Source organism: Scyliorhinus torazame, chromosome 8 (assembly GCF_047496885.1).
Source record: "Scyliorhinus torazame isolate Kashiwa2021f chromosome 8, sScyTor2.1, whole genome shotgun sequence".
NCBI lineage: Eukaryota > Metazoa > Chordata > Chondrichthyes > Carcharhiniformes > Scyliorhinidae > Scyliorhinus > Scyliorhinus torazame.
This window is the reverse complement of record NC_092714.1, coordinates 45828576-45848595: the sequence shown is the minus strand read 5'-3', so window position 1 is coordinate 45848595 and position 20020 is coordinate 45828576. Positions and strand designations below refer to the sequence as shown.

Here is a 20020-nt window from a genome sequence, read left to right as displayed (position 1 = left end):
AAGTCAATGAACGGCTTCCATCTCCGGATGAACCCCCCCTACAGACCCTCTCAAGGCGAACTTAATCTTTTCCAGCTTCAGGAATTCCGCGAGATCGCTTACCCAAACTCCCGGTTTCGACGGCCCCGAGTCCCACCATTCCAACAAGATTCATCACCAGGCTACCAGGGAGGCAAGAACCAAGACATCGGCCTCTTCCGACGCGACAAAAATCACCACTCCTGGACTCGGGACAACCTTCGCCCTCAGTACCTCAGACATAACATCAGCAAACCCCCTCCAGAGTCCCTCCATTTTCGGACAAGCTCAGAGCATGTGGACATGGTTCGCGGGCGCCCCCGCGCACCGCCGACACCTATCCTCAAAGAACCTGCTCATTCTGGCCACCATCATATGCACCCTATGGACTACCTTAAATTGAATGAGGCTAAGCCGAGCACACAAAGAGGATGAGCTCACTCTTCTCAGCCCATAACCCAGCCTCCCCTCCCTGCCATTCCAACTCTTCCTCCCACTTCCACTTACCATCCCCTATTGGGACACCCTCCAAGTCCATCAATTCCTTATAAATCTTTGACACCCAAATAAATCTTTGACACCCAACCCTCGCCGACCCCTGTTTTCCACATCCACCTTGTCCTGCAGCCCAACTCCTCCACGATGCTCATGACCCCCCTGATGCCAGCCAACTGGTCCAAACTGGGAGTAGTAAGTCGACTGCGTACAAGGAGACTCCCCCCCCCCCCCCCCCCCCCCCCCCCCCCCCCATCCCGCATTCTCCCTTTCCAACTCCATGACGCTCTAAGCTCCATTGCCATTGGCTCTATTGCCAGGGCAAAAAGCAACGGGGAGAGTGGGCATCCCAGCCTTGTCCCACGGTGCAATCTAAAATACCCCAACTCACCTGATTCATCCTCACACTTGCTACCAGAGCCCTTTATAACAACCGGACCCAATCCACAAATTCTCCCCAAACCCGAACTGTCCCACAACCTCCCACAAATATTCCCGTTCTAACCAATCAAAGGCTTTTTCCGCATCCATAGCGACCGCCACCTCCACCTCCTGTCCCACTGCGGGCATCATAATCACATTCAATAAGCACCTGACATTCGTCGACAAATGACTCCCCTTTACAAATCCTGTCTCGTCCTCCCCGAGACACAGTCTTCAATCCGCGAGGCCAAGATCTTTGCCAGCAGTTTGGCGTCCACATTCAGCAGCGAGATCGGGCGATAAGACCCATAGTGCTCCGGGTCCCTCTTCAAAATTAAGGATATCGAGGCTGCGATAGCATAGCGGGAAGCTCCCCCGAAAACTTTTTTTTAAATTCCAACGGGAACCCATCCTGACCCGGGGCCTTCCCTTCCTGCATTGCCCCATACCCTCCAGCACCTCCACCAGTCCAATGGGTGCCCCTAACCCCTCTACCAAAGCCTCCTCCACTTTGGAGAATTCTACCACATCCACAAAATGCCGCAGTCCCTCTCCCCTCACCGGGGGCTCCAATTCATATAGCCTCCTATTAAATTCCTCAAATGCCCCATTCACCCCCACTGGGTCCAGGACCACCCTTCCCCTCCCATCCTTCACCTTTCCGATCTCCCTTGCCACCTCCTGCTTCCTTAGTTGATGAGCCAGCATCCTATTCGCCTTCTCCCAATTCTAATACACAGCCCCCCTGGCCCTCAGCAGCTACCCTACTGCCTTCCCCGTGGGCACCAACCCAAACTCCACCTGGAGTTTCTGCCATTCCTTCAACAAACCTACCTCTGGGGCCTCGGAATATTTCCTATCTACCCGCAAAATCTCCTCCACCAGTCTTGCCATCTCTGCCTGCTCCATCCTGTCCCTGTACACCCGATTCGATATCAGTTCCCACTGCCTTAAGCGCCTCCCACAGTGTGGCAGCCGACATTTCCCCCGTGTCATTCAGCTCCATAATCTACCGATGCGAGTCCAGATCCGGAATCTTACCCAACACCCTCCTCATAAATTCAACATCATCCCAATTTGGGTCCTAAACATTCACCAAGGCCACTGGCATCCACTCCAATTTCCCGCTCACCATTACAAACCTTCCCCCCCCCCCCCCCCCCCGCCCCCCCCCCGCCCCCGGGTCTGCCACTATGTAGCCCACCTCAAACGCTCATGAACAGTGTACTGTTCTATTTCCAAGTTTCTAGACCCAACTGTCCTTTAGTTTCTCTGGAACTTTCTTTCTTGCCTATTACTCCATTGTGCAGCTTCTCTTGCCTCAAGCAGAGCTGAGAGATGTTTTACCTCCAACTGTCTATCTGCAACTGCCCCTGGTTTTTCAGTTTAAAAATACTAAGAACAAAGGAAAGCTTTTTGTTTTGCATTACAAGGGCCTCTAGTTGGACAGCAATGTCTGCATCCCGCTGCTGGGCTGTTGATGTTTCATGCCACAGAAACATTAAATTAAACTCACCTAAAACTCGAGCTCATTTCTAATGGTTACCCATGCACATTTAAATCCCTCAAAACTACCTTTGCTTCCCTAACAATATCCTACACCTTATTTGTTTTAACAACTTATTCAGTATTGAAGGAAATACCAATTGGATTTACTTGCATACTCATGGAATAGAAATGGAAGCCGTGTAGCTCCTCTGCAGTTGTCTGATATGTGTGCATAGTAGTAATTCCATGCAAAACAACTTCACTTCATGCAGAATGTTAGAATATGAGTTGGTTAATAATTAAATCATGGGAAAAGATTTTCATGTGATTGTCAGGATTGCTAATGATGTTTGATAGCCAGATCAATTTGTTTGATGTGGGAGCCTACCTGCATGGTGGTCATTTCCAGAGTAGATAATTCTAATTTTATATCCCATGTGTTTTCAGGGCAACTGCTACTACAGATCCAGTACATACAAATGCACCATTCAGCCTTCCACTTCCTCGTGAACAGAGTAAGTAGCGATAATAAATCAGAAGTGCTGTTATCTAAAAATGTTGGCCTTAGTTTTTTTTTGTGAACTTTATTATTCTAAAATGGAAATGACATTTGGATCAGATTGTATTTGGGGCACAAAGCTATGATGACCATTGGAATTGCCAAAGAAATGTCAATTTTCCCTGATAATGTAATTTAATATTGTTATATGACAGATTAGCTGTTAGTACCAACTGTTCTCTGGTGCCCTTGTTTTTGACCCATATTGAAGTTCCATGTTGGTACTCCAGGTTTGAGGTTTTTAATTTCCTGAACGCTAATGTCGAGTTAACAACTTGAATGTTTTAATTTTTATCAGGAAAGATCTTTGTGACGTATGCCACAGATAATGACAGGCATGTCGAAGAGGTCCTCAAGTTTGTAGCTTTGTTGATCCAAAATGGATTTGAAACCCAGGTTGGTTGTGCCATTGTTTCCCTCTTACATTTCTACACCTGGCTTTTTTGTCTTTGATGTCTGGAGATTTGCAGGTGGAAGAGACTGGAAATCAAGTCCATAAGAACAATTACTTCTAATGTTGTTGAGTAATTATGTAGCTAGTTAGATTACTTAACCAGAAACATCTCTGGGTTGGAAGAATCAGTAGTTCTGTTCCCTCTGCAGCAATTAGTTTCACAGGATTGACCCATTAAATGTTTTCACAAAAGCATATCTGGTTATTTTTATTGCCTGTAATTGCAAGGACAGGTGTTTTATTAATTTTTTTCTTTTGATTTGATAAAGAACCTTGCTCCGCAATGTTAAATACTTGTTTTCCTGGAAGTTCAGAAAAACTGTTTTGATAGGGTATCATAGTCCAGGGCCAGTGGTCAGACCTATGGTTGATCGTTCCATCATAGGTGTTTAGTTTGTTGATCGTTCCATCATAGGTGTTTAGTTGGTTGATCGTTCCATCATAGGTGTTTAGTTGGTGCTAGTGAAGGCCTTTTTATTTGTATCTTCTGTGTAAATGGGTATCGAGCTTTCAAATTGGTATTAATGATTTTTAAATGTTATGGCATTTGCTAAAGCAGACATATTGACTAGACAGAATTTTGTTTTGAGCATTATTGGGAAAAAACATTTTTGGCTTTGAAGAATAGGAATCAGGGGTGGGATTCTCAGCGGCGAAATCGCGATCGGCGCGGTGGTGAAGAATGGGCGTCAAACCCGAGATCGGGTCCGATGCCGCTCCTGCCGCCACTCGCAGCTGGTCTACACGGTTGGGGGCCTTTGAAAGAGGCCCGCGCGGCGATTCACTGAGTGCAGCTGGCCGAGTTCCCGACGGCATGGTTTCTCTCATGGTCCCACCTGTCGGGAACTCGACGTAGCGGCTGTGGACTCAGTCCGCGGCCGGCCTGGTGGGGGGCGGGGGGGAATCCTTCACCGGAGGGGGGGTGCCTCCAGGTCAGCCAGGCTACCGATTGGGGGCCACCGATCCGCGGGCGCGCGCGATTTGGTGGGGGTGTGGGTGCTGCGGCTATCTTATTGGTGCTGGTCCATGGTGTGGGTCCGCCATGTCGCGCAGGGCGGCCGACGCCGTGCGCATGCGTGGACCCCCGACCGGAAGTGCCGGGCCCCGTATCGGCAGCCAGAGCTGCAAGAAGCACTCCGGGGCCCTGCTAGCCCCCTTCAGGTAAGTGAATGGTTCCAGAATTTCTTCAGGAAAGTCTGGAGTGATTTGCCTGTGTTTTCTCACGGGCGTGGTGACGTAGCCCCATTATTGGAGAATCCCGCCACAAGTTTTGGAAGTCCTGTTAAGGTTGAAATTTAAACTTCATTTCCATTTATTGTTTAGCCTTTAAAAACGTTGACCATTTCGAATCGGTATTCAGCAGCAAAATTCAAACAAGTTTTCAGCCTTTCCAATCTCAGTTAGTTTACTTCAAAAATGGTATCCATGGTATCTAAGTGAAAACACATTAATGAAGGTAATAACATGGTAACTTATGAGAGTTTGGATTCATCCAGATGGTGGTATTCAAATGAGTCTTACCTGAATTTAAGCCATAGCATAAATCTTCCCCAATTTGTAACTGAAGTGGTAATCCCACTCAGGGACATGGGAAAGTGGTGATTGGGTTGAGATAAAGTATATATTTCTGATATAACACAGTGGTAGTTTTCCACATTGAACTGCACTGCCTCCCATCTGTTTCATCTTGTAGTGCGTCACGGTCTTTGTCACTATACAACCCCCAATTTGGTATTGTAGGAATTCAGTGAAATATACCCAAGTCTAGGAATTTAGAAAATTTCTATTTTTCATTTTTGTCAGTTGCTTGGCAGTTACAGGACTTAATTTAGACATGCCTGCGGTATTAACTAGTGTGTGTGTGCATTTTTAAAACAAATAATTGTTTCACAATCATCTGTTCCATTTTAGATTGACATGTTTGAGCAGATTTTCAGAAGTGTAAACAAAATTGACTGGATGGAGAGATACATTAATGATGTAAGTTAGCCTCTCTTTAAAGTTACACTCAATATTTGAACAGTACTTCAGTCACCTTGAAAATAATTAGCCTAAAGATTTATGTATTAAGTGAATTGTGTTACTGAATTTTTAAATAATAATAATAATCGCTTATTGTCACAAGTAGGATTCAATGAAGTTACTGTGAAAAGCCCCTTGTCGCCACATTCCGGCGCCTGTTCGGGGAGGCCGGTACGGGAATTGAACCCACGCTGCTGCCTTGTTTGCATTACAAGCCAGCTGTTTAGCCACTGTGCTAAACCAGCCCCTAAAAATTCTGAAACAACATTTTTTTATTGCCTTTAATAATGGCATCATTATTTTTGTCTGCCCACACAGAAAGGATATCTGATCATTATCGTTATCAGCCCTAAATACTTCGAAGCTGTTACATCTCAAAACGTTGAAGTGAAAAACGATGAACATTCTTTGAATACAGTCTTTATCTACAAACAGGTAACTCTTAATGACAGTGACTGACTTTGCTTTTGAAATTTTCAAATCACGAAGTCATCCCCTGAACTCCACATTCATTCTCTTTCCTTACCCATGATTTAGCTCTTGTATTGTTTAGTGATCTCTCTCTTCACCATTACTTCCAACTTGTATTTACTTCCAACTCATACCTGCTCTTACCATTTACTCATATCCCTATGAAGCGACTTTGTTATCTGTTATTACCTCGAGTCTAGTTTACCTTGCTTAAGAACATACAAGAATAGACACAGTCCGTTTAACCTCCCCAGCGTGTTTCAGCATTCAATAAGAACATGCCTGATCTGTAACCCAACTTAATTTACTTGCTTTTGTTACATGACCCTTAAATGCCCTTACCTACAACAAACCTATTGATCATAAACTTTCAATTGGCCGAGCATCTAAAGTCTTTTGGGAGAGGAAGTTCCACTATAAATCATTAAATTCTATCAGACGGTCTTCAGCCTGAAGCATTACCTCCATTTGTGGGTGGCACAGTGGTTAGCTCCAGTTTCCTCCCACAGTCCCAAAGATTTTTTTTTGTTTATAAATTCAGAGTACCCAATTAATTTTTTTCAATTAAGGGGCAATTTAGCGTGGCCAATCCACTTTTCATACAAATCTTTGGATTGTGGGGGCGAAACCCACGCAAACACGGGGAGGATGTGCAAACTCCACAAGGCCAATGACCCAGAGCCGGGATTGAACCGTGAGGCTGCAGTGCTACCCACTGTGCCACCGTGTTGCCCTTCCCACAGTCCAAAGATGTGCGGGTTAGGTGCATTGGACTAAAACCTGCCTCTTAGTGTCCAGAGATGTACAGGTTAAGTGAGTTACAGGGATAGAATGGGAGAGTGGGCCTAGGTAGTGTGCTCTCTCAGGTGGTTGGTGCAGACTCGATGGGCAAGATTTTACATATACTTAACAAGAAGCAGTGAAGACAACATAGAAGTTTCTCATCTCTCAAGATCCCAGGAGCTCTTGGTGTTGTCAACATCGACATTGTCTCTCTTCTTTGTCTTTGAAGTGATGTTGAACTGTCCAGAAGAGTCATACTCCAGAAACACGGTATCACTATGCCAACAAAAATTACAATTTCCCAACTTTAATCCCCTAGTCTCCCATTCCTCCTCCCGTTTTTGGAAATGGTCCAAATTCACTCCTCCTATCAGCAGTCGGACGCAATTCACCTCGTCACCCCAGCTTATGGGTCATAAACTGAGGTACAGCTCTATCATTTACTTCCTCAGATCCCAGAAGAAAATACTCCATGACAAACAAGTTACCTGCTTCCAGCTACAGAGAAGACATCAATAAAGTCACATTCACTTGTCAACATGTCTTAACCCAAATCCACAATAAAGTTATTAAAATCAGCAGTTATCATAATATCAGAGAATAAAGATTTCCTTTCTGGTACAGATATATTAAAGTGATGCATCATTTGTTTAACATAAGCGGCGGATTCTCCATTTTGCCGGCGCCCGGGGGTTCCCCGACGGCATGGGGCTGCCCCACAGTGGGAAACCCCATTGACCGGCCGGCGTAACGGAGACTCCCGTCGGCGCATCGAGGCTGAAAAGTGGCGTGGCGGGGCGGAGAATGAAATGAAATGAATGAAAATCACTTAGTGTCACAAGTAGGCTTCACTGAAGTTACTGTGAAAAGCCCCTAGTCGCCACATTCCGGCACCTGTTCGGGGAGGCTGGTACGGGAATTGAACCATGCTGCTGGCCTGCCTCGGTCTGCTTTAAAAGCCAGCAATTTAGTCCAGTCAGCTAAACCAGCCCAAGGTATCATTTTAAGTTCAAACTGTTCCTTCAAACTGATTTAGAAACAAACACCTAATTGTAATGTGGCATTAAGACAGCTCAACTCAAATAAGCACAGTCATAATACAATAAACCAAGTTTGTGTCTTTACAAACATCTGTTTTTCCCCATTTCCTGACTGACTGTCAATTTCCCAACAAGTCAAACCTGAATCACTTAATTTTAAACTGGACATACAGAATAAAATCCATAGATATTATAGATTCAAAAATTAGTGTTTCCATTATTCTCTCAGACTTCCATTGCCCTTTGCTTCCTGACTTTACATTAAGTGTCTTGTTCTAACTTTCTTCTGCCCTCTGGTTAGGATTTCCGACCCCTATCGGAAATAATTTCTCCGGTTGTATCCTATCAAATCCCCTTATCATTTTAAATACCTCCATTAGTTTAATTCTCAATTCTTCTAAATTAAAAGGAATGCAAAAGGTTACAATTCTTTACAGGTTTACGTAAGCTGTCTGCATAATTTAACACTCCGATATAGCTGCTGAATCTGCGCTAGATAGCTGTGAGGTCCAATACCCAAACGAACCATGGTGCTCCAGATGAAATCTGACAACCGGAGCATCCATGACTAAAGCACTTCGTTATTGCAATAATGGAATCTTAATTAAACTTGTTGGATTTCCTCACTTTTTCCCCCACTTCACTCTGTAGGCAGTGTTCAATTTCTGGATATAATTTCAATACTTTGCGGTTGATCGTTATAAAGCCAGTGAGAATCAACAATCCAATGACTCCCAAAGTGAGTGTGCTGCGAACTGAGCTATGACTGACACGCACACATATCAGAGTTTTATTTGTATGCCCTTAAATCATTCCTCAACTAATTTCGACACTTGAAAATTTGATGCTGAAGCTACCAGGTATAAAATTTTATTCCCTCGCCTGTCAGTTCCCACACCCCTCCCCCTCCCCTTGCCCAGTTCCTCATCAATAGTCTGGGGGTGCTGATCCCCGTTATGCCATCCTCGCCATGGCCCAGCTTCTCAGTCTCACCAGCATTTTGAGGGAAAATGCAATAAACCGGAAGATAGTTGCCTGAATTCTCCGTCCCGCCACATTTCTGCTTCACCCCGCCGGCGGGATGCTCTGTTACGCCAGCCGGTCAATGAGAATTCCCACTGTGGGGTATCTCCACACTGTCGGGAAACCCCCCGGCTGCCGGCAAAACGGAGCATCCCTCCGGCGGAGAATCCAGCCCTGTAAGTTTCAAACTCGGGATTTGCTGTGAAGTAAATGGAGGCAAACATATCCAACCTTGTTGTTAAGTCCTTGAGCTGATGTTAGTTAACTCCCTACAACGGCGCAGAGGTCCCGGGCTCGAGTCCCTGAGTCACAGTCCGTGTGGAGGTTGCACATTCTCCCCATGTCTACGTGGGTTTCACCCCCACAACCCAAAGATGTGCAAGTTAGGTGGATTGGCCATGCTAAATTGCCCCTTAATTGGGAAAAAATAATAATAGGGGCCTCTAAATTTATTTTTAAAAATCTCCGTACAAAATAAGGATGAGCCTCCTTAGCCTATGCAGAACCGTCCCTTATTTAGCTGTCAGTTTGTTAGACGTGAAATTAAAAGCCTGCACTCCTTTATGGTTCGAGGTTGATATCATTTTGTTCAAATTTAAGTATTCTTGTTGCTTTGGCACCTCTCGGTCAAGTGTTTATGGCCAGAGGAAGTTCCACGAATTTTCAGTGATCACATTTTAGAATGCTGCAGATTGGTTGCTAGGTAAATAGTTGACGTGATATAAATTCTGACGACGGGTCTAGTGTATTGGCTTTGTGGAAGCAGTCAAATTTTCAATGTCTGGATTATCTTTTAATGCTAAATGCTGTAAGAAATAGTCATTTCTGAAATGCTCTTCAAAATACTTTTGCCTGTTTCATAAGCTTCCACTTATTGCTTTGTTGCAGCTTCAAAATGAATTTATTCAGAATGGGAGCAAGAACTTCAGATTTGTCCCCATTATTTTCCCAGGAGCCGGCATGGTAAGCAAAATGAAGAGAATTTGACATACAAGGCTGTTTGCCCGGGGGGGGGGGGGGGGGGGGGGGGGGGGGGGGGGGGTGTTTGTGATTCGTGAGGATCTTACGGAATAAGTATACCTTGATGCACTTAAGTTGCAGGGGGGAAAAGGGGGCGTCATTGAACGGCTTGAACTCCGTGACACAACAAAGCCGTTAAATCTCATGAGAGGCCTCACGCGATTTACGATACTCTGAATGCCTCACGATATCTAACAAAATCTCACAAGACATTGCAAACTGATCTCACCCTCGCTGATCCAGGTTTACATATTCAAGTGACTATTAGTCTCAGTTAAATCTGTAGGTGCCCGATTCTCCCGAAGCCCAGGAACGAATGATACCTCACCATTGCGCCATTTAGTACAGGTCCACATTAATGTTGACCAGGAATAACAGCACATGGGTGTGGGGGCGAGGGTCTCCTAGGCCATCGGATGCCCCCCAGGTGGCTAGGCTCTGGGCAGGATGGTACCTGGGCACCTTGGTGCTGCTGCCCAGGTGATGTCAACCAGACACCTTGGCACCAGGTTGCCTGTGCCAGGGATCGGGCTCGGGGATGCCCTTCCCTTGTGAGGGAGGGTGGGCTCAAGGACCCCGCTAGCGATACGTTGGGGAATTAGGTGGTCTGGAGGCCATGTTGGGGAGACTGAGAGGGTTGGGAGATCAGAGTGACATTTAAAAATGACGACCTGATCTCTTCCCCGTCAGTGCAGGAAATGAGGCAAGTGCGGCCTCGGCGAGGCCAAAAAAACAAGAGTCTCGTTTGATCGCGGGATCCCACGCCTGAGAAGTCAAAGACGCATACAATAAAATGTTTCTGAATTAAAGCAGAAGTACAGGATTTACCAAGTTGCGATTTGGTGAATAGAAATGTAAATATTCACAAATTGTCACTGATGGCGAGGTTGTTTGATAGTAATTAACACTTTAAGGGTACTTGTATCAAAGGCTTGATTCTCTGTGGCGAGTTTGGTTCTTATCTACCACTCCCATACAATAACTTCATACCACTCAATACATTTTGATGGTGAGTCAGGCAGACACCTACTGCCTCTGTCAGGTGTGACTCCAGGTACTGCAAGGTTTTCCCAATGTCCTCCGTTTAGCTAGGGCTCCATGATGTCAGAGTCAATCAGCTGTCTTGTGTCAAGGATCACAATTCTCCTTTCTCCTCTTGAGTTTGGCTCTCATCAGGGTCTTGATCAAAATGTAAAGAGGTCAGGAACCAAGGAACATTGGCAAACAGGTTATTGACAAATAGTTGTTGCTAAATAGCAGTATTGATTAGTTTTACCGTCAGTTTACTGAAAAAGGAGACGGTTGATGGGGTGATAATTGACTGGAGGTTGACGGCTACTAATATTGATACTTCAAGAAAGCCAGAAGTAGATTAAAGAATATATAACACCAAAGTAATGTAGGAAATTAAAAATTATTTTTCAAAAATTTGCAGTTTTGAGTAAACATTTAAGCGAGTGCAGGTTAATACAACAGCTAGTGTATTTGTGTTTTTATCAATGACTTTTACTGCTTTTATTTTATAAACTTAGCAATTTCGATGTTTTATCATTTGGTTTTCTAATATAAACTGCTGTGTTATTTCCACTGATACATTGCTAGTCAGAGGAAGTGGTGGGAGATGGCCTTGCTGTGATTGAGTGCCCAGAGATAGATGGAACGTATGAAGTCACACGGATAAAGGAGCAGCTTTGAATGTAGGTTAATAGTTTGAATTAATGGAAGACAGTGAAACCAGAGGGGAGGGCATGATGACTTGGAATACTTGTCGAAATGATCAATAATTAGTACAAAGGCTAAGAAAGGAGGATTTGAATGGAAAGAATTTGAAATTTCAAAGGAGAGGTGAGTAGGGTAGAATAAGGTGAGGTGCTCAAAGGCGTAGCAGGAGTAGTAAGGTGTTTTGAGACTTGATTTGATATGGCAGCATGGTAGCACAGGAGTTAGCACTGTTGCTTCACAGCGCCAGGGTCCCAGGTTCGATTCCCGGCTTGGGTCACTGTCTGTGCGGAGTCTGCACATTCTCCCCGTGTCTGCATGGATTTCCTCCGGATGCTCTGGTTTCCTCCCACAAGTCCTGAAAGATGTGCTGATAGGTGATTTGGGCATTCTGAATTCTCCCTCAGTGTACCCGAACAGGCGCGGAATGTGGCGACTAGGGAATTTTCATAGTAAATTCATTGCAGTGTTAATGTAAGCCTACTTGTGACAATAACGATTGTTAATGATACCCAAGCGGTTTGGCCAAGGGCAGGTGGTAACAAGTAGGCTGGTGAAATGGCAGGGTGTTGTGAATCATAAACAAGAGTTTTGTCAACGCCCACATATCAGTGTAATCATTCAGAATAAGGTGGTGGGTAGCAAGGGTCAGTTTTGTAAGAAAAATTGCCATTTTGGAGGGAAATGTGGTGAGGGCCAGAGATTGTTGCTCTGGTGGCAGAGTCTAAGGAAGGAGTAGTAAGTGGAGTGATTGGAATAATAAAGTTAGCAAGATTAACTTCTAGTGAATACACTGGAGATAGGGCAGTTAGAGTTTCTTTTCATCCGGAGATAGTCTTGAGTGCCTTGATGGGTGTCTTCAGAGAATGCTGAAAGAAGCACAGGCGGTAGCTGGAGGTTTATTCAAAACCAACTAAAGACTGGAAATGTAGAAAGTAGTGACTGTCTGGGTTGTAGGGAAAATTACCCAAGAAGGGAGAAATGAGCAGATGTGATGACTTGAATGACGAGAAAAGGAGGTCAGGAGAGAATGGGTCAAGAAGGGGAGAAAGAGACTTAATTGGGGTGCATCTGAACAGAAGCCAAAGTACATTCGGAAATGGGTTGTTAAGAACATGGTTGATGGTGGACGCCAGGTTATTCCAAATCCCAGAAGTGAAACTTGAAACAGCTGCCCTCGAACTGCATTTTGCAATTTGATATAATGTGAGGAAAAGTTTTAAAACTAGTGAATATCCCAAATATTTTCTGATAAATAAAATAAGGTTCATGAGCAATAGACTAAACCAGCCTTAACTAAGATTATGGCTATACATAGTTTATCTAACTTTACCCAGTTCCAAATACCTTTACTTCACTACCTTCGGAACTAATTGTCCGTGAGAATTCTGCAACATCTTATAGGTTTATAAAAACTCTAATAAAAATCCAGTAACAGTTACCATACCAGGCAGTTATGTCTCTTTGGGGTTGGCTTCTGAGATAAAACAAACAAAACTGGCTTCTTAAGACAGGCTTTCTTCGCAGACCCAGCTTGCTGGGAGTTAAACAGCTATTCCTGCTGTGGCTGAGGTCTGAAGGCGCTACTCATGCATAGGTTTAGTCATCTCCTGTTATATAGATTTTCCCTTTTTATCTTCCCTTATCTGAACTAACCTCATCAGAAGTCAAACTTAATTACCTTCATTTTGTGAGTCTACTTTTTCAAATGTACATGCAAAGTTTGCATCTTGTCCTTTATGTTCTGTTCTCCATTAGTACTGTCTTGCCTGAGGTAAACATCTGTTTGCAGAGTTGCTAAGCTCATCAACATATCAAAAGCACTAATTTACTTTTGCATAACCAAACTGTCTCTGCCTTAAGCAGCTTTCCAATAGTTTTTAAAGATATATAATCAGCAGAGAACATTCAATTTATTAGATTTCCCTGATACTTTAATGTGATTAGTATTTTCCTGACAGGGCACAGTGTTCAAGTTACGTCAGCATGGTTGAGATTGGAAGGGACGTGTCCTGGCTGTAAATGGAGGAAAGGGAAATTATGAGAAATCAACATTTCTATCTTTTTAAAAATGTTTTTTATTGCTTATTTATACATGGAATATTTACAGGTGTACACATAGAGAAACCAAAAAGAGATAACAAAAACTATATAAAAAAACCAAGGGATGGGAAAGTAAAAACTGGGACAGTGTATGTACATAGAAGCAACGGAGAGACAATTACGTTATACATGTCATTGTGGGGAGGGGGGGGGAGGCTTTCTGCCCCCTCCTCTTTTCTGTTTTCTAAAAAGAAAATACATACAGAACAAGCAAAAAAGAACAAAACCGGGTGGGCGGGGCCTGATGTTGCTTGCTTCTCAACATTTCTATTTGAGATTCAATGTTAGATGTAGTTGAATTGAAAACAGAGCAGGATCAACTTGGAGCATAGACAAACCAAGGAGTGGCAGAGTATCAACCAAGCTGGAGATTGTCCGGTGAAAACAGAAGGCTGAGGAGAAGCAACCATGTGCAATCAAAGGTTAAATCTGTACTTTTATTCTGAAAAGTGGTTATTCTAAGTTAGGGATGTACAAGTTTATATGTTGTACTTGTTCATTTCCAGTGAAATTAAGGCACTCCACCCTAAATCAAACCCTTATAGAATCCGGTCGAACTAATTGGGACCAGTCCATCAAATTCTGCAGCTAATATAATTGGGAGAAACGATGGAGTACTGACTTTGTAGTTATGAGAGCAGAATCAACCCTAATCTGTGATTATTTTGATTTAATAAAGAGTATGGCCGTCTTTATTAATAAGTGGCATTTTTAACAGATTATAGCGGTCTTTTCTAAATTAAAAATTGATTTGCTTATTCTAATTTTTATTTGTTTAGAAACATGTTCCTTCATGGCTACAAAATACACATGTCTACTGCTGGCCATCCCAAAAGCAGGATATTCTACGCCGATTGATGCGCCTGGAAAAATACAACCCTCCTCCAGTCGGTGAACTCCCGACCATCATCCAGAAATCTATATAATCCCAGCTTGATCTTGCTGTAATAATATCAGAAAACAAACATTTGCTACTGTGCCATACATTATTTTTTGTTGGTCCTTGGGTTTTGCAGGTCCTGTGGCTCCGGATATCCGGTTTTCAGAGTTCTCAATGAGCAACTCACTTCCTTCAAAATGTTTCCAAGGTCAAGGATAAAATCCAATAATTTTACATCATTGGCAAAGGTTAAAATTGTGACCATAAGAAATTATATTTCTTCTAAGATTTGCTTTACCCTGATGTGTATCAGGCATGTTTGGTGTAAATGTGACTTGCTATATGAGGCGCATCATCAAACCAGTAGCATTTCTGAAACATTAACTTGACATCTTGTTTAAGAGGTCAGTTTTCTTCAGTTTCTCTCTCCAGCCATGTTTACTGCTTTACTCAGTGCTGTTAGTATTAACCATAATCTGACACCAATGAAGAGGATTAAATAAAGTAATCACTGAGAGACTGTAAAATGTTCCTAGTCAAAGTGATGTGGGTGTCTTTGTATATGAATCAAAGTTAAGCATGTGCACAAAACAATTGGGTGAACAAATTATATGTTAGCCTTCATTATAAAGAGATTAGAGTAGAGGCTTTACTGTAATTGTATAAAGGGCTTTGCTGAGACCACACCTGTAATACCGTGTACAGTTTTGGTGACCTTGTCTGAGGAAAGCAATAGTGGCTGGGCTGGGGAATCAAGAACCTTGGGACACAGTCTCAGACTAAGGGGCTGAGATGAAAAGTTTCTTCACTGGAAGGGTTGGGAATCTAGGAATTTTCATTCCCAGAGGGCACTGAATGCACAGCCACTAAGAATGCTCAAGACTAGGATTTTTTATGTGGATCCTAAGGGAATCGGATGATTGAATAGCGGGGAGGTGTATCTGGGGTAGAAGGTTATCCATGATCTTACTGAAGAGCGGAACAGGCTCAAGGTGCCAAATTACCTACTTTGATTACTTATGTGCTTAAACATAGGTGTGAATAGCTTATTGAACAGTCGAGCCTACCCAAATGAGGCCATTATGGTATAAGCAGTGTGTTTATTATTAACATCTATGGGAATGGAAAGTGGCTAACATTAATTTTTGTCAGGTATGAACAACAGGCTGCATAAGATTGGTAAAAGTGGTTGGAGTTGTAATTTCCTATGGTCACATTTGTTATCTCAACCGTGTTGTGATTTTTGTCAGCACCTGTCAAACCCAATAAATATTACTCTGTGAAAACCGTAAATCTGCTTAAAAACGCACACACTAGTATTATTTGCATAAAAGATGAGTATCCTTCAACAAAAACCACCAAAGGAGAGTAACTGAGGTATAAAACCGAACCATTGTTATGCTAAATCTTTAGCTTGAAAAATGATTTATTTGAAATGGTTTCTAAATGTAGATGAGTAGTTTCCGACACATACGACAATACTATATTTTGCCTTACAGTTTGCTTTAATATTTTGTTCACATTTTAACCATCCATTACTTCATTTGTCCACTTGTGCCATAAAGTATAAAAAAACTAAGCTCTATTGCAATGTACACTTGTCTGGCATTATTCCTATCCACATACATGACAATGGACAAGAATTTGCTGTATCAAGACACCTGAGATTAGTTAAATTCACCCTTCAATCCTTCCGAAGTATTTTTGCCGATAATAGCACAGCAAGGGAACTGGGTATTTCGACCTGAGTGAACAGGGAAACCAATAAAGTATCTTCTCAACTAATGCGATGCAAGGATTGGGAAATAAACAGGAAGGACTGAGAAGGAGGTTGTCATAAGGGTTGAATTCAATGCCAAGTCAGGTACAGACAATGAAATGAAGACGGGGAAATAAATATTGGATTAAGAGGAAAATAGATGCAAGGACAGCATTTTTACATTTTGATATTTTTGAATTCTCTACAGAATTCAATACCTGAGGGAATGAAATTCCACATTTGCAAATAATTCAGAGAAGCTGATTACCAGCTATTAACAATTGCCACAAAAGGATACTTACACAAGATTTAACTTTCTGTGGTGGGTCTAATGGACAAATGCAACAAGTTCCTTTTTTTTAAAAAACAAAGCTCGGGGACAGATGCAACTTTTTTTTGCAAAGTTAACAGTACAGTAGAGCAACGCAACTTAGACAGCAACCTTTGGATATTCACATGTAACCCCCCTGCAATTGCGGTTGCATTTGACCATAATTAACCACGAGTCCCATTAGCCTTAACCTGGACAGAAAATTCTGCCATTAATAATATTTTACAAATGTAAGCCCATTTCTCCCCTTAAATCAATATAAGTTTTTTCTCCTCAAGGATTCTTTGTAGATTTTGCCATCCACAAATTTGTGGACATTTGTCCCAATACCTTCATCTTGATCATATTCTATCATGTACACCTACCTATACAGATCTATAATACAAGAGCTTTTAATTTGTACAAGATGCAAATTCCATTTCTGTAGAGGACATATCCATTTTTAGAATATTTGGTACTTACCCGGGCTGTCACAATATCTGAATGGGAAATTGATACATTTTGGGCAGCACTGAGCCAGGGTGATCATCCAGCCAAACTGGGTGGGATGAGTTGGCTGATCTGTAGCTGGATGGCAGTGGTGACACACCCATGTCCGTAGCTTAGATGTGGGGTGGGGTGCGGCAGTGGAGGTGCAAACCGATTATGCCTAAATCTCAGTCTTATTCAATCACACCTGTTGGAAAGTAATGTTTGATTATTGGGTGAGGGCAGGCTTGAACTTCGTTCTGATGTCACATGTTAACGAATCGTTCACAATCATTCCTGGGTCTAAATTCACACGTGAAAAATGAGTGTGTGGGCCGCTAACAGTTGAGGAACTGTTGTGGCAGAGGAAGAGAAAGTGAACTGTGAGTCCCCTATATCACTTATGCTGTAATGGATATACCATCTGGTTTGCATGCACAGAAACAAATTGTTGTGGAGCAACTATTCAAAATCCGTCTAAAGTTTTTTTTTTTCCCCCCAAAGTGCTTTGAACGGAAAACACATTAGCTGGTGCTATACTTTTGGTACTGGTTGTTTTTGAATCTTTTTTATTTTGCTTCATCTATCAGCGATTGTTGCAAATGTTATTTTGAGGTGTCATGAACACCACGTATGGGACCGTAGAGTATTCTTCACAGCTGAGTGGGGTCCAAAAGTCAGGAATAATCAGGAAGCTGCCTTCAAAGACCACCTAACAATCAACTTTGAATAGTATTACCCAAATTCTGTCCACAATTAACACTTGGCCTGCCCCATAACACTTGCTAATAAAAATTCAGGTAAATATGTCAACAACATTTTGTAATGTTTTTCATAGCAACTGGCCTTGTTTTCTTTAATCCAGAATGTAGTGGAATAAGGTTTAAGGAATTTACACACTATAAAATAACCATGGGATATATTACTAATTAATGCAGCTTTGTTTAATAATATGATCAGGGATAGTCAGCATGGCTTTGTGAAGGGTAGGTAATGCCTCACAAACCTTATCGAGTTCTTTGAGAAGGTGACTAAACAGGTAGACGAGGGTAGAGCAGTTGATGTGGTGTATATGGATTTCAGCAAAGCGTTTGATAAGGTTCCCCACGGTAGGCTATTGCAAAAAATACGGAGGCTGGGGATTGAGGGTGATTTAGAGATGTGGATCAGAAATTGGCTAGCTGAAAGAAGACAGAGGGTGGTAGTTGATGGAAATGTTCAGAATGGAGTACAGTCACAAGTGGAGTACCACAAGGATCTGTTCTGGGGCCGTTGCTGTTTGTCATTTTTATCAATAACCTAGAGGAAGGCGCAGGAGGGTGGGTGAGTAAATTTGCAGACGATACTAAAGTCGGTGGTGTTGTCGATAGTGTGGAAGGATGTAGCAGGTTACAGAGGGATATAGATAAGCTACAGAGCTGGGCTGAGAGGTGGCAAATGGAGTTTAATGTAGAGAAGTGTGAGGTGATTCACTTTGGAAGGAATAACAGGAATGCGGAATATTTGGCTAATGGTAAAGATCTTGAAAGTGTGGATGAGCAGAGGGATCTAGGTGTCCATGTACATAGATCCCTGAAAGTTGCCACCCAGGTTGATAGGGTTGTGAAGAAGGCCTATGGAGTGTTGGCCTTTATTGGTAGAGGGATTGAGTTCCGGAGTCGGGAGGTCATGTTGCAGCTGTACAGAACTCTGGTACGGCCGCATTTGGAGTATTGCATACAGTTCTGGTCACCGCATTATAGGAAGGACGTGGAGGCTTTGGAGCGGGTGCAGAGGAGATTTACCAGGATGTTGCCTGGTAAGGAGGGAAAATCTTATGAGGAAAGGCTGATGGACTTGAGGTTGTTTTCGTTGGAGAGAAGAAGGTTAAGAGGAGACTTAATAGAGGCATACAAAATGATCAGGGGGTTGGATAGGGTGGACAGTGAGAGCCTTCTCCCGCGGATGGATATGGCTGGCACGAGGGGACATAACTTTCAACTGAGGGGTAATAGATATAGGACAGAGGTCAGAGGTAGGTTCTTTACGCAAAGAGTAGTGAGGCCGTGGAATGCCCTACCTGCTACAGTAGTGAACTCGCCAACATTGAGGGCATTTAAAAGTTTATTGGATAAACATATGGATGATAATGGCATAGTGTAGGTTAGATGGCTTTTGTTTCGGTGCAACATCGTGGGCCGAAGGGCCTGTACTGCGCTGTATTGTTCTATGTTCTATGTTTATGTAGTGGAATATAATACCAGGGATTCAACTCTTAACTAACTTGGTACTATTTGTTCTCAGAAATCAGACAATTTGTTATTGTGATAATCAAATGTGCTGAATTGAATAAATCAAACTTTTACCAATATTTGAGCATTGTTTCTGATTCAGCATACTTTAAAAAAAACAACACAGACTTCAGAATGTGGGCATCATTGGCAAGGAGGTGGTGGTTATCTAGTCCAAGATGTGAAGGTACTCCCACAATATAGTCTGACACATGGTTTTAAAATTTTGACTTGGAAGTAATGAAAGAACAAACCTGTGAGATCAGGTCAGGATGGTGTGTGATGTGGAGAACTTGGATATGATGATGATCTTGCGCATTTAAAAAAAAAAAAAATGTTTATTCAAATTTTCCAACAAAATTTTAAACAAACCCCCCCCCCCCCCCATAACAAAAAGAAAGAAACACAACAGTCAAAAATTATACAAAACTTATACATTGGGTTCCCCCCATATGACATTCAAAGGTACCCATAGGGAAGCCCCCCCTCACCCACCCGAATTCTCCCCCCGAAAGAGACCCCCCCCACCCTTGGGTTGCTGCTGCTGACCTCCTCCTAACGCTCCACGAGATAGTCTAGGAACGGTTGCCACCGCCTGAAGAACCCCTGCACAGACCCTCTTAAGGCAAACTTTATCCTCTCCAGCTTAATGAACCCTGCCATGTCATTTATCCAGGCTTCCACACTGGGGGGC

The 20020-nt window shown here is 42.9% G+C and overlaps 1 protein-coding gene across 2 annotated transcripts in view; it reads left to right on the top strand.

The window, feature by feature from the left end:
* LOC140427801 (uncharacterized) overlaps positions 1-19406 on the top strand; it is a 120002-nt gene extending 100596 nt beyond the window's left edge. For both annotated transcript variants that reach the window (XM_072513471.1, XM_072513470.1), the window contains exons 4-9: positions 2872-2939; positions 3282-3379; positions 5349-5417; positions 5778-5894; positions 9665-9739; positions 14398-19406. In XM_072513471.1, the coding sequence (XP_072369572.1) occupies positions 2872-2939; positions 3282-3379; positions 5349-5417; positions 5778-5894; positions 9665-9739; positions 14398-14544 (574 nt within the window). In that variant the 3' untranslated portion in view covers positions 14545-19406. The remainder of the gene's footprint in view (positions 1-2871; positions 2940-3281; positions 3380-5348; positions 5418-5777; positions 5895-9664; positions 9740-14397) is intronic.
* Positions 19407-20020: the final 614 nt, after the last annotated feature.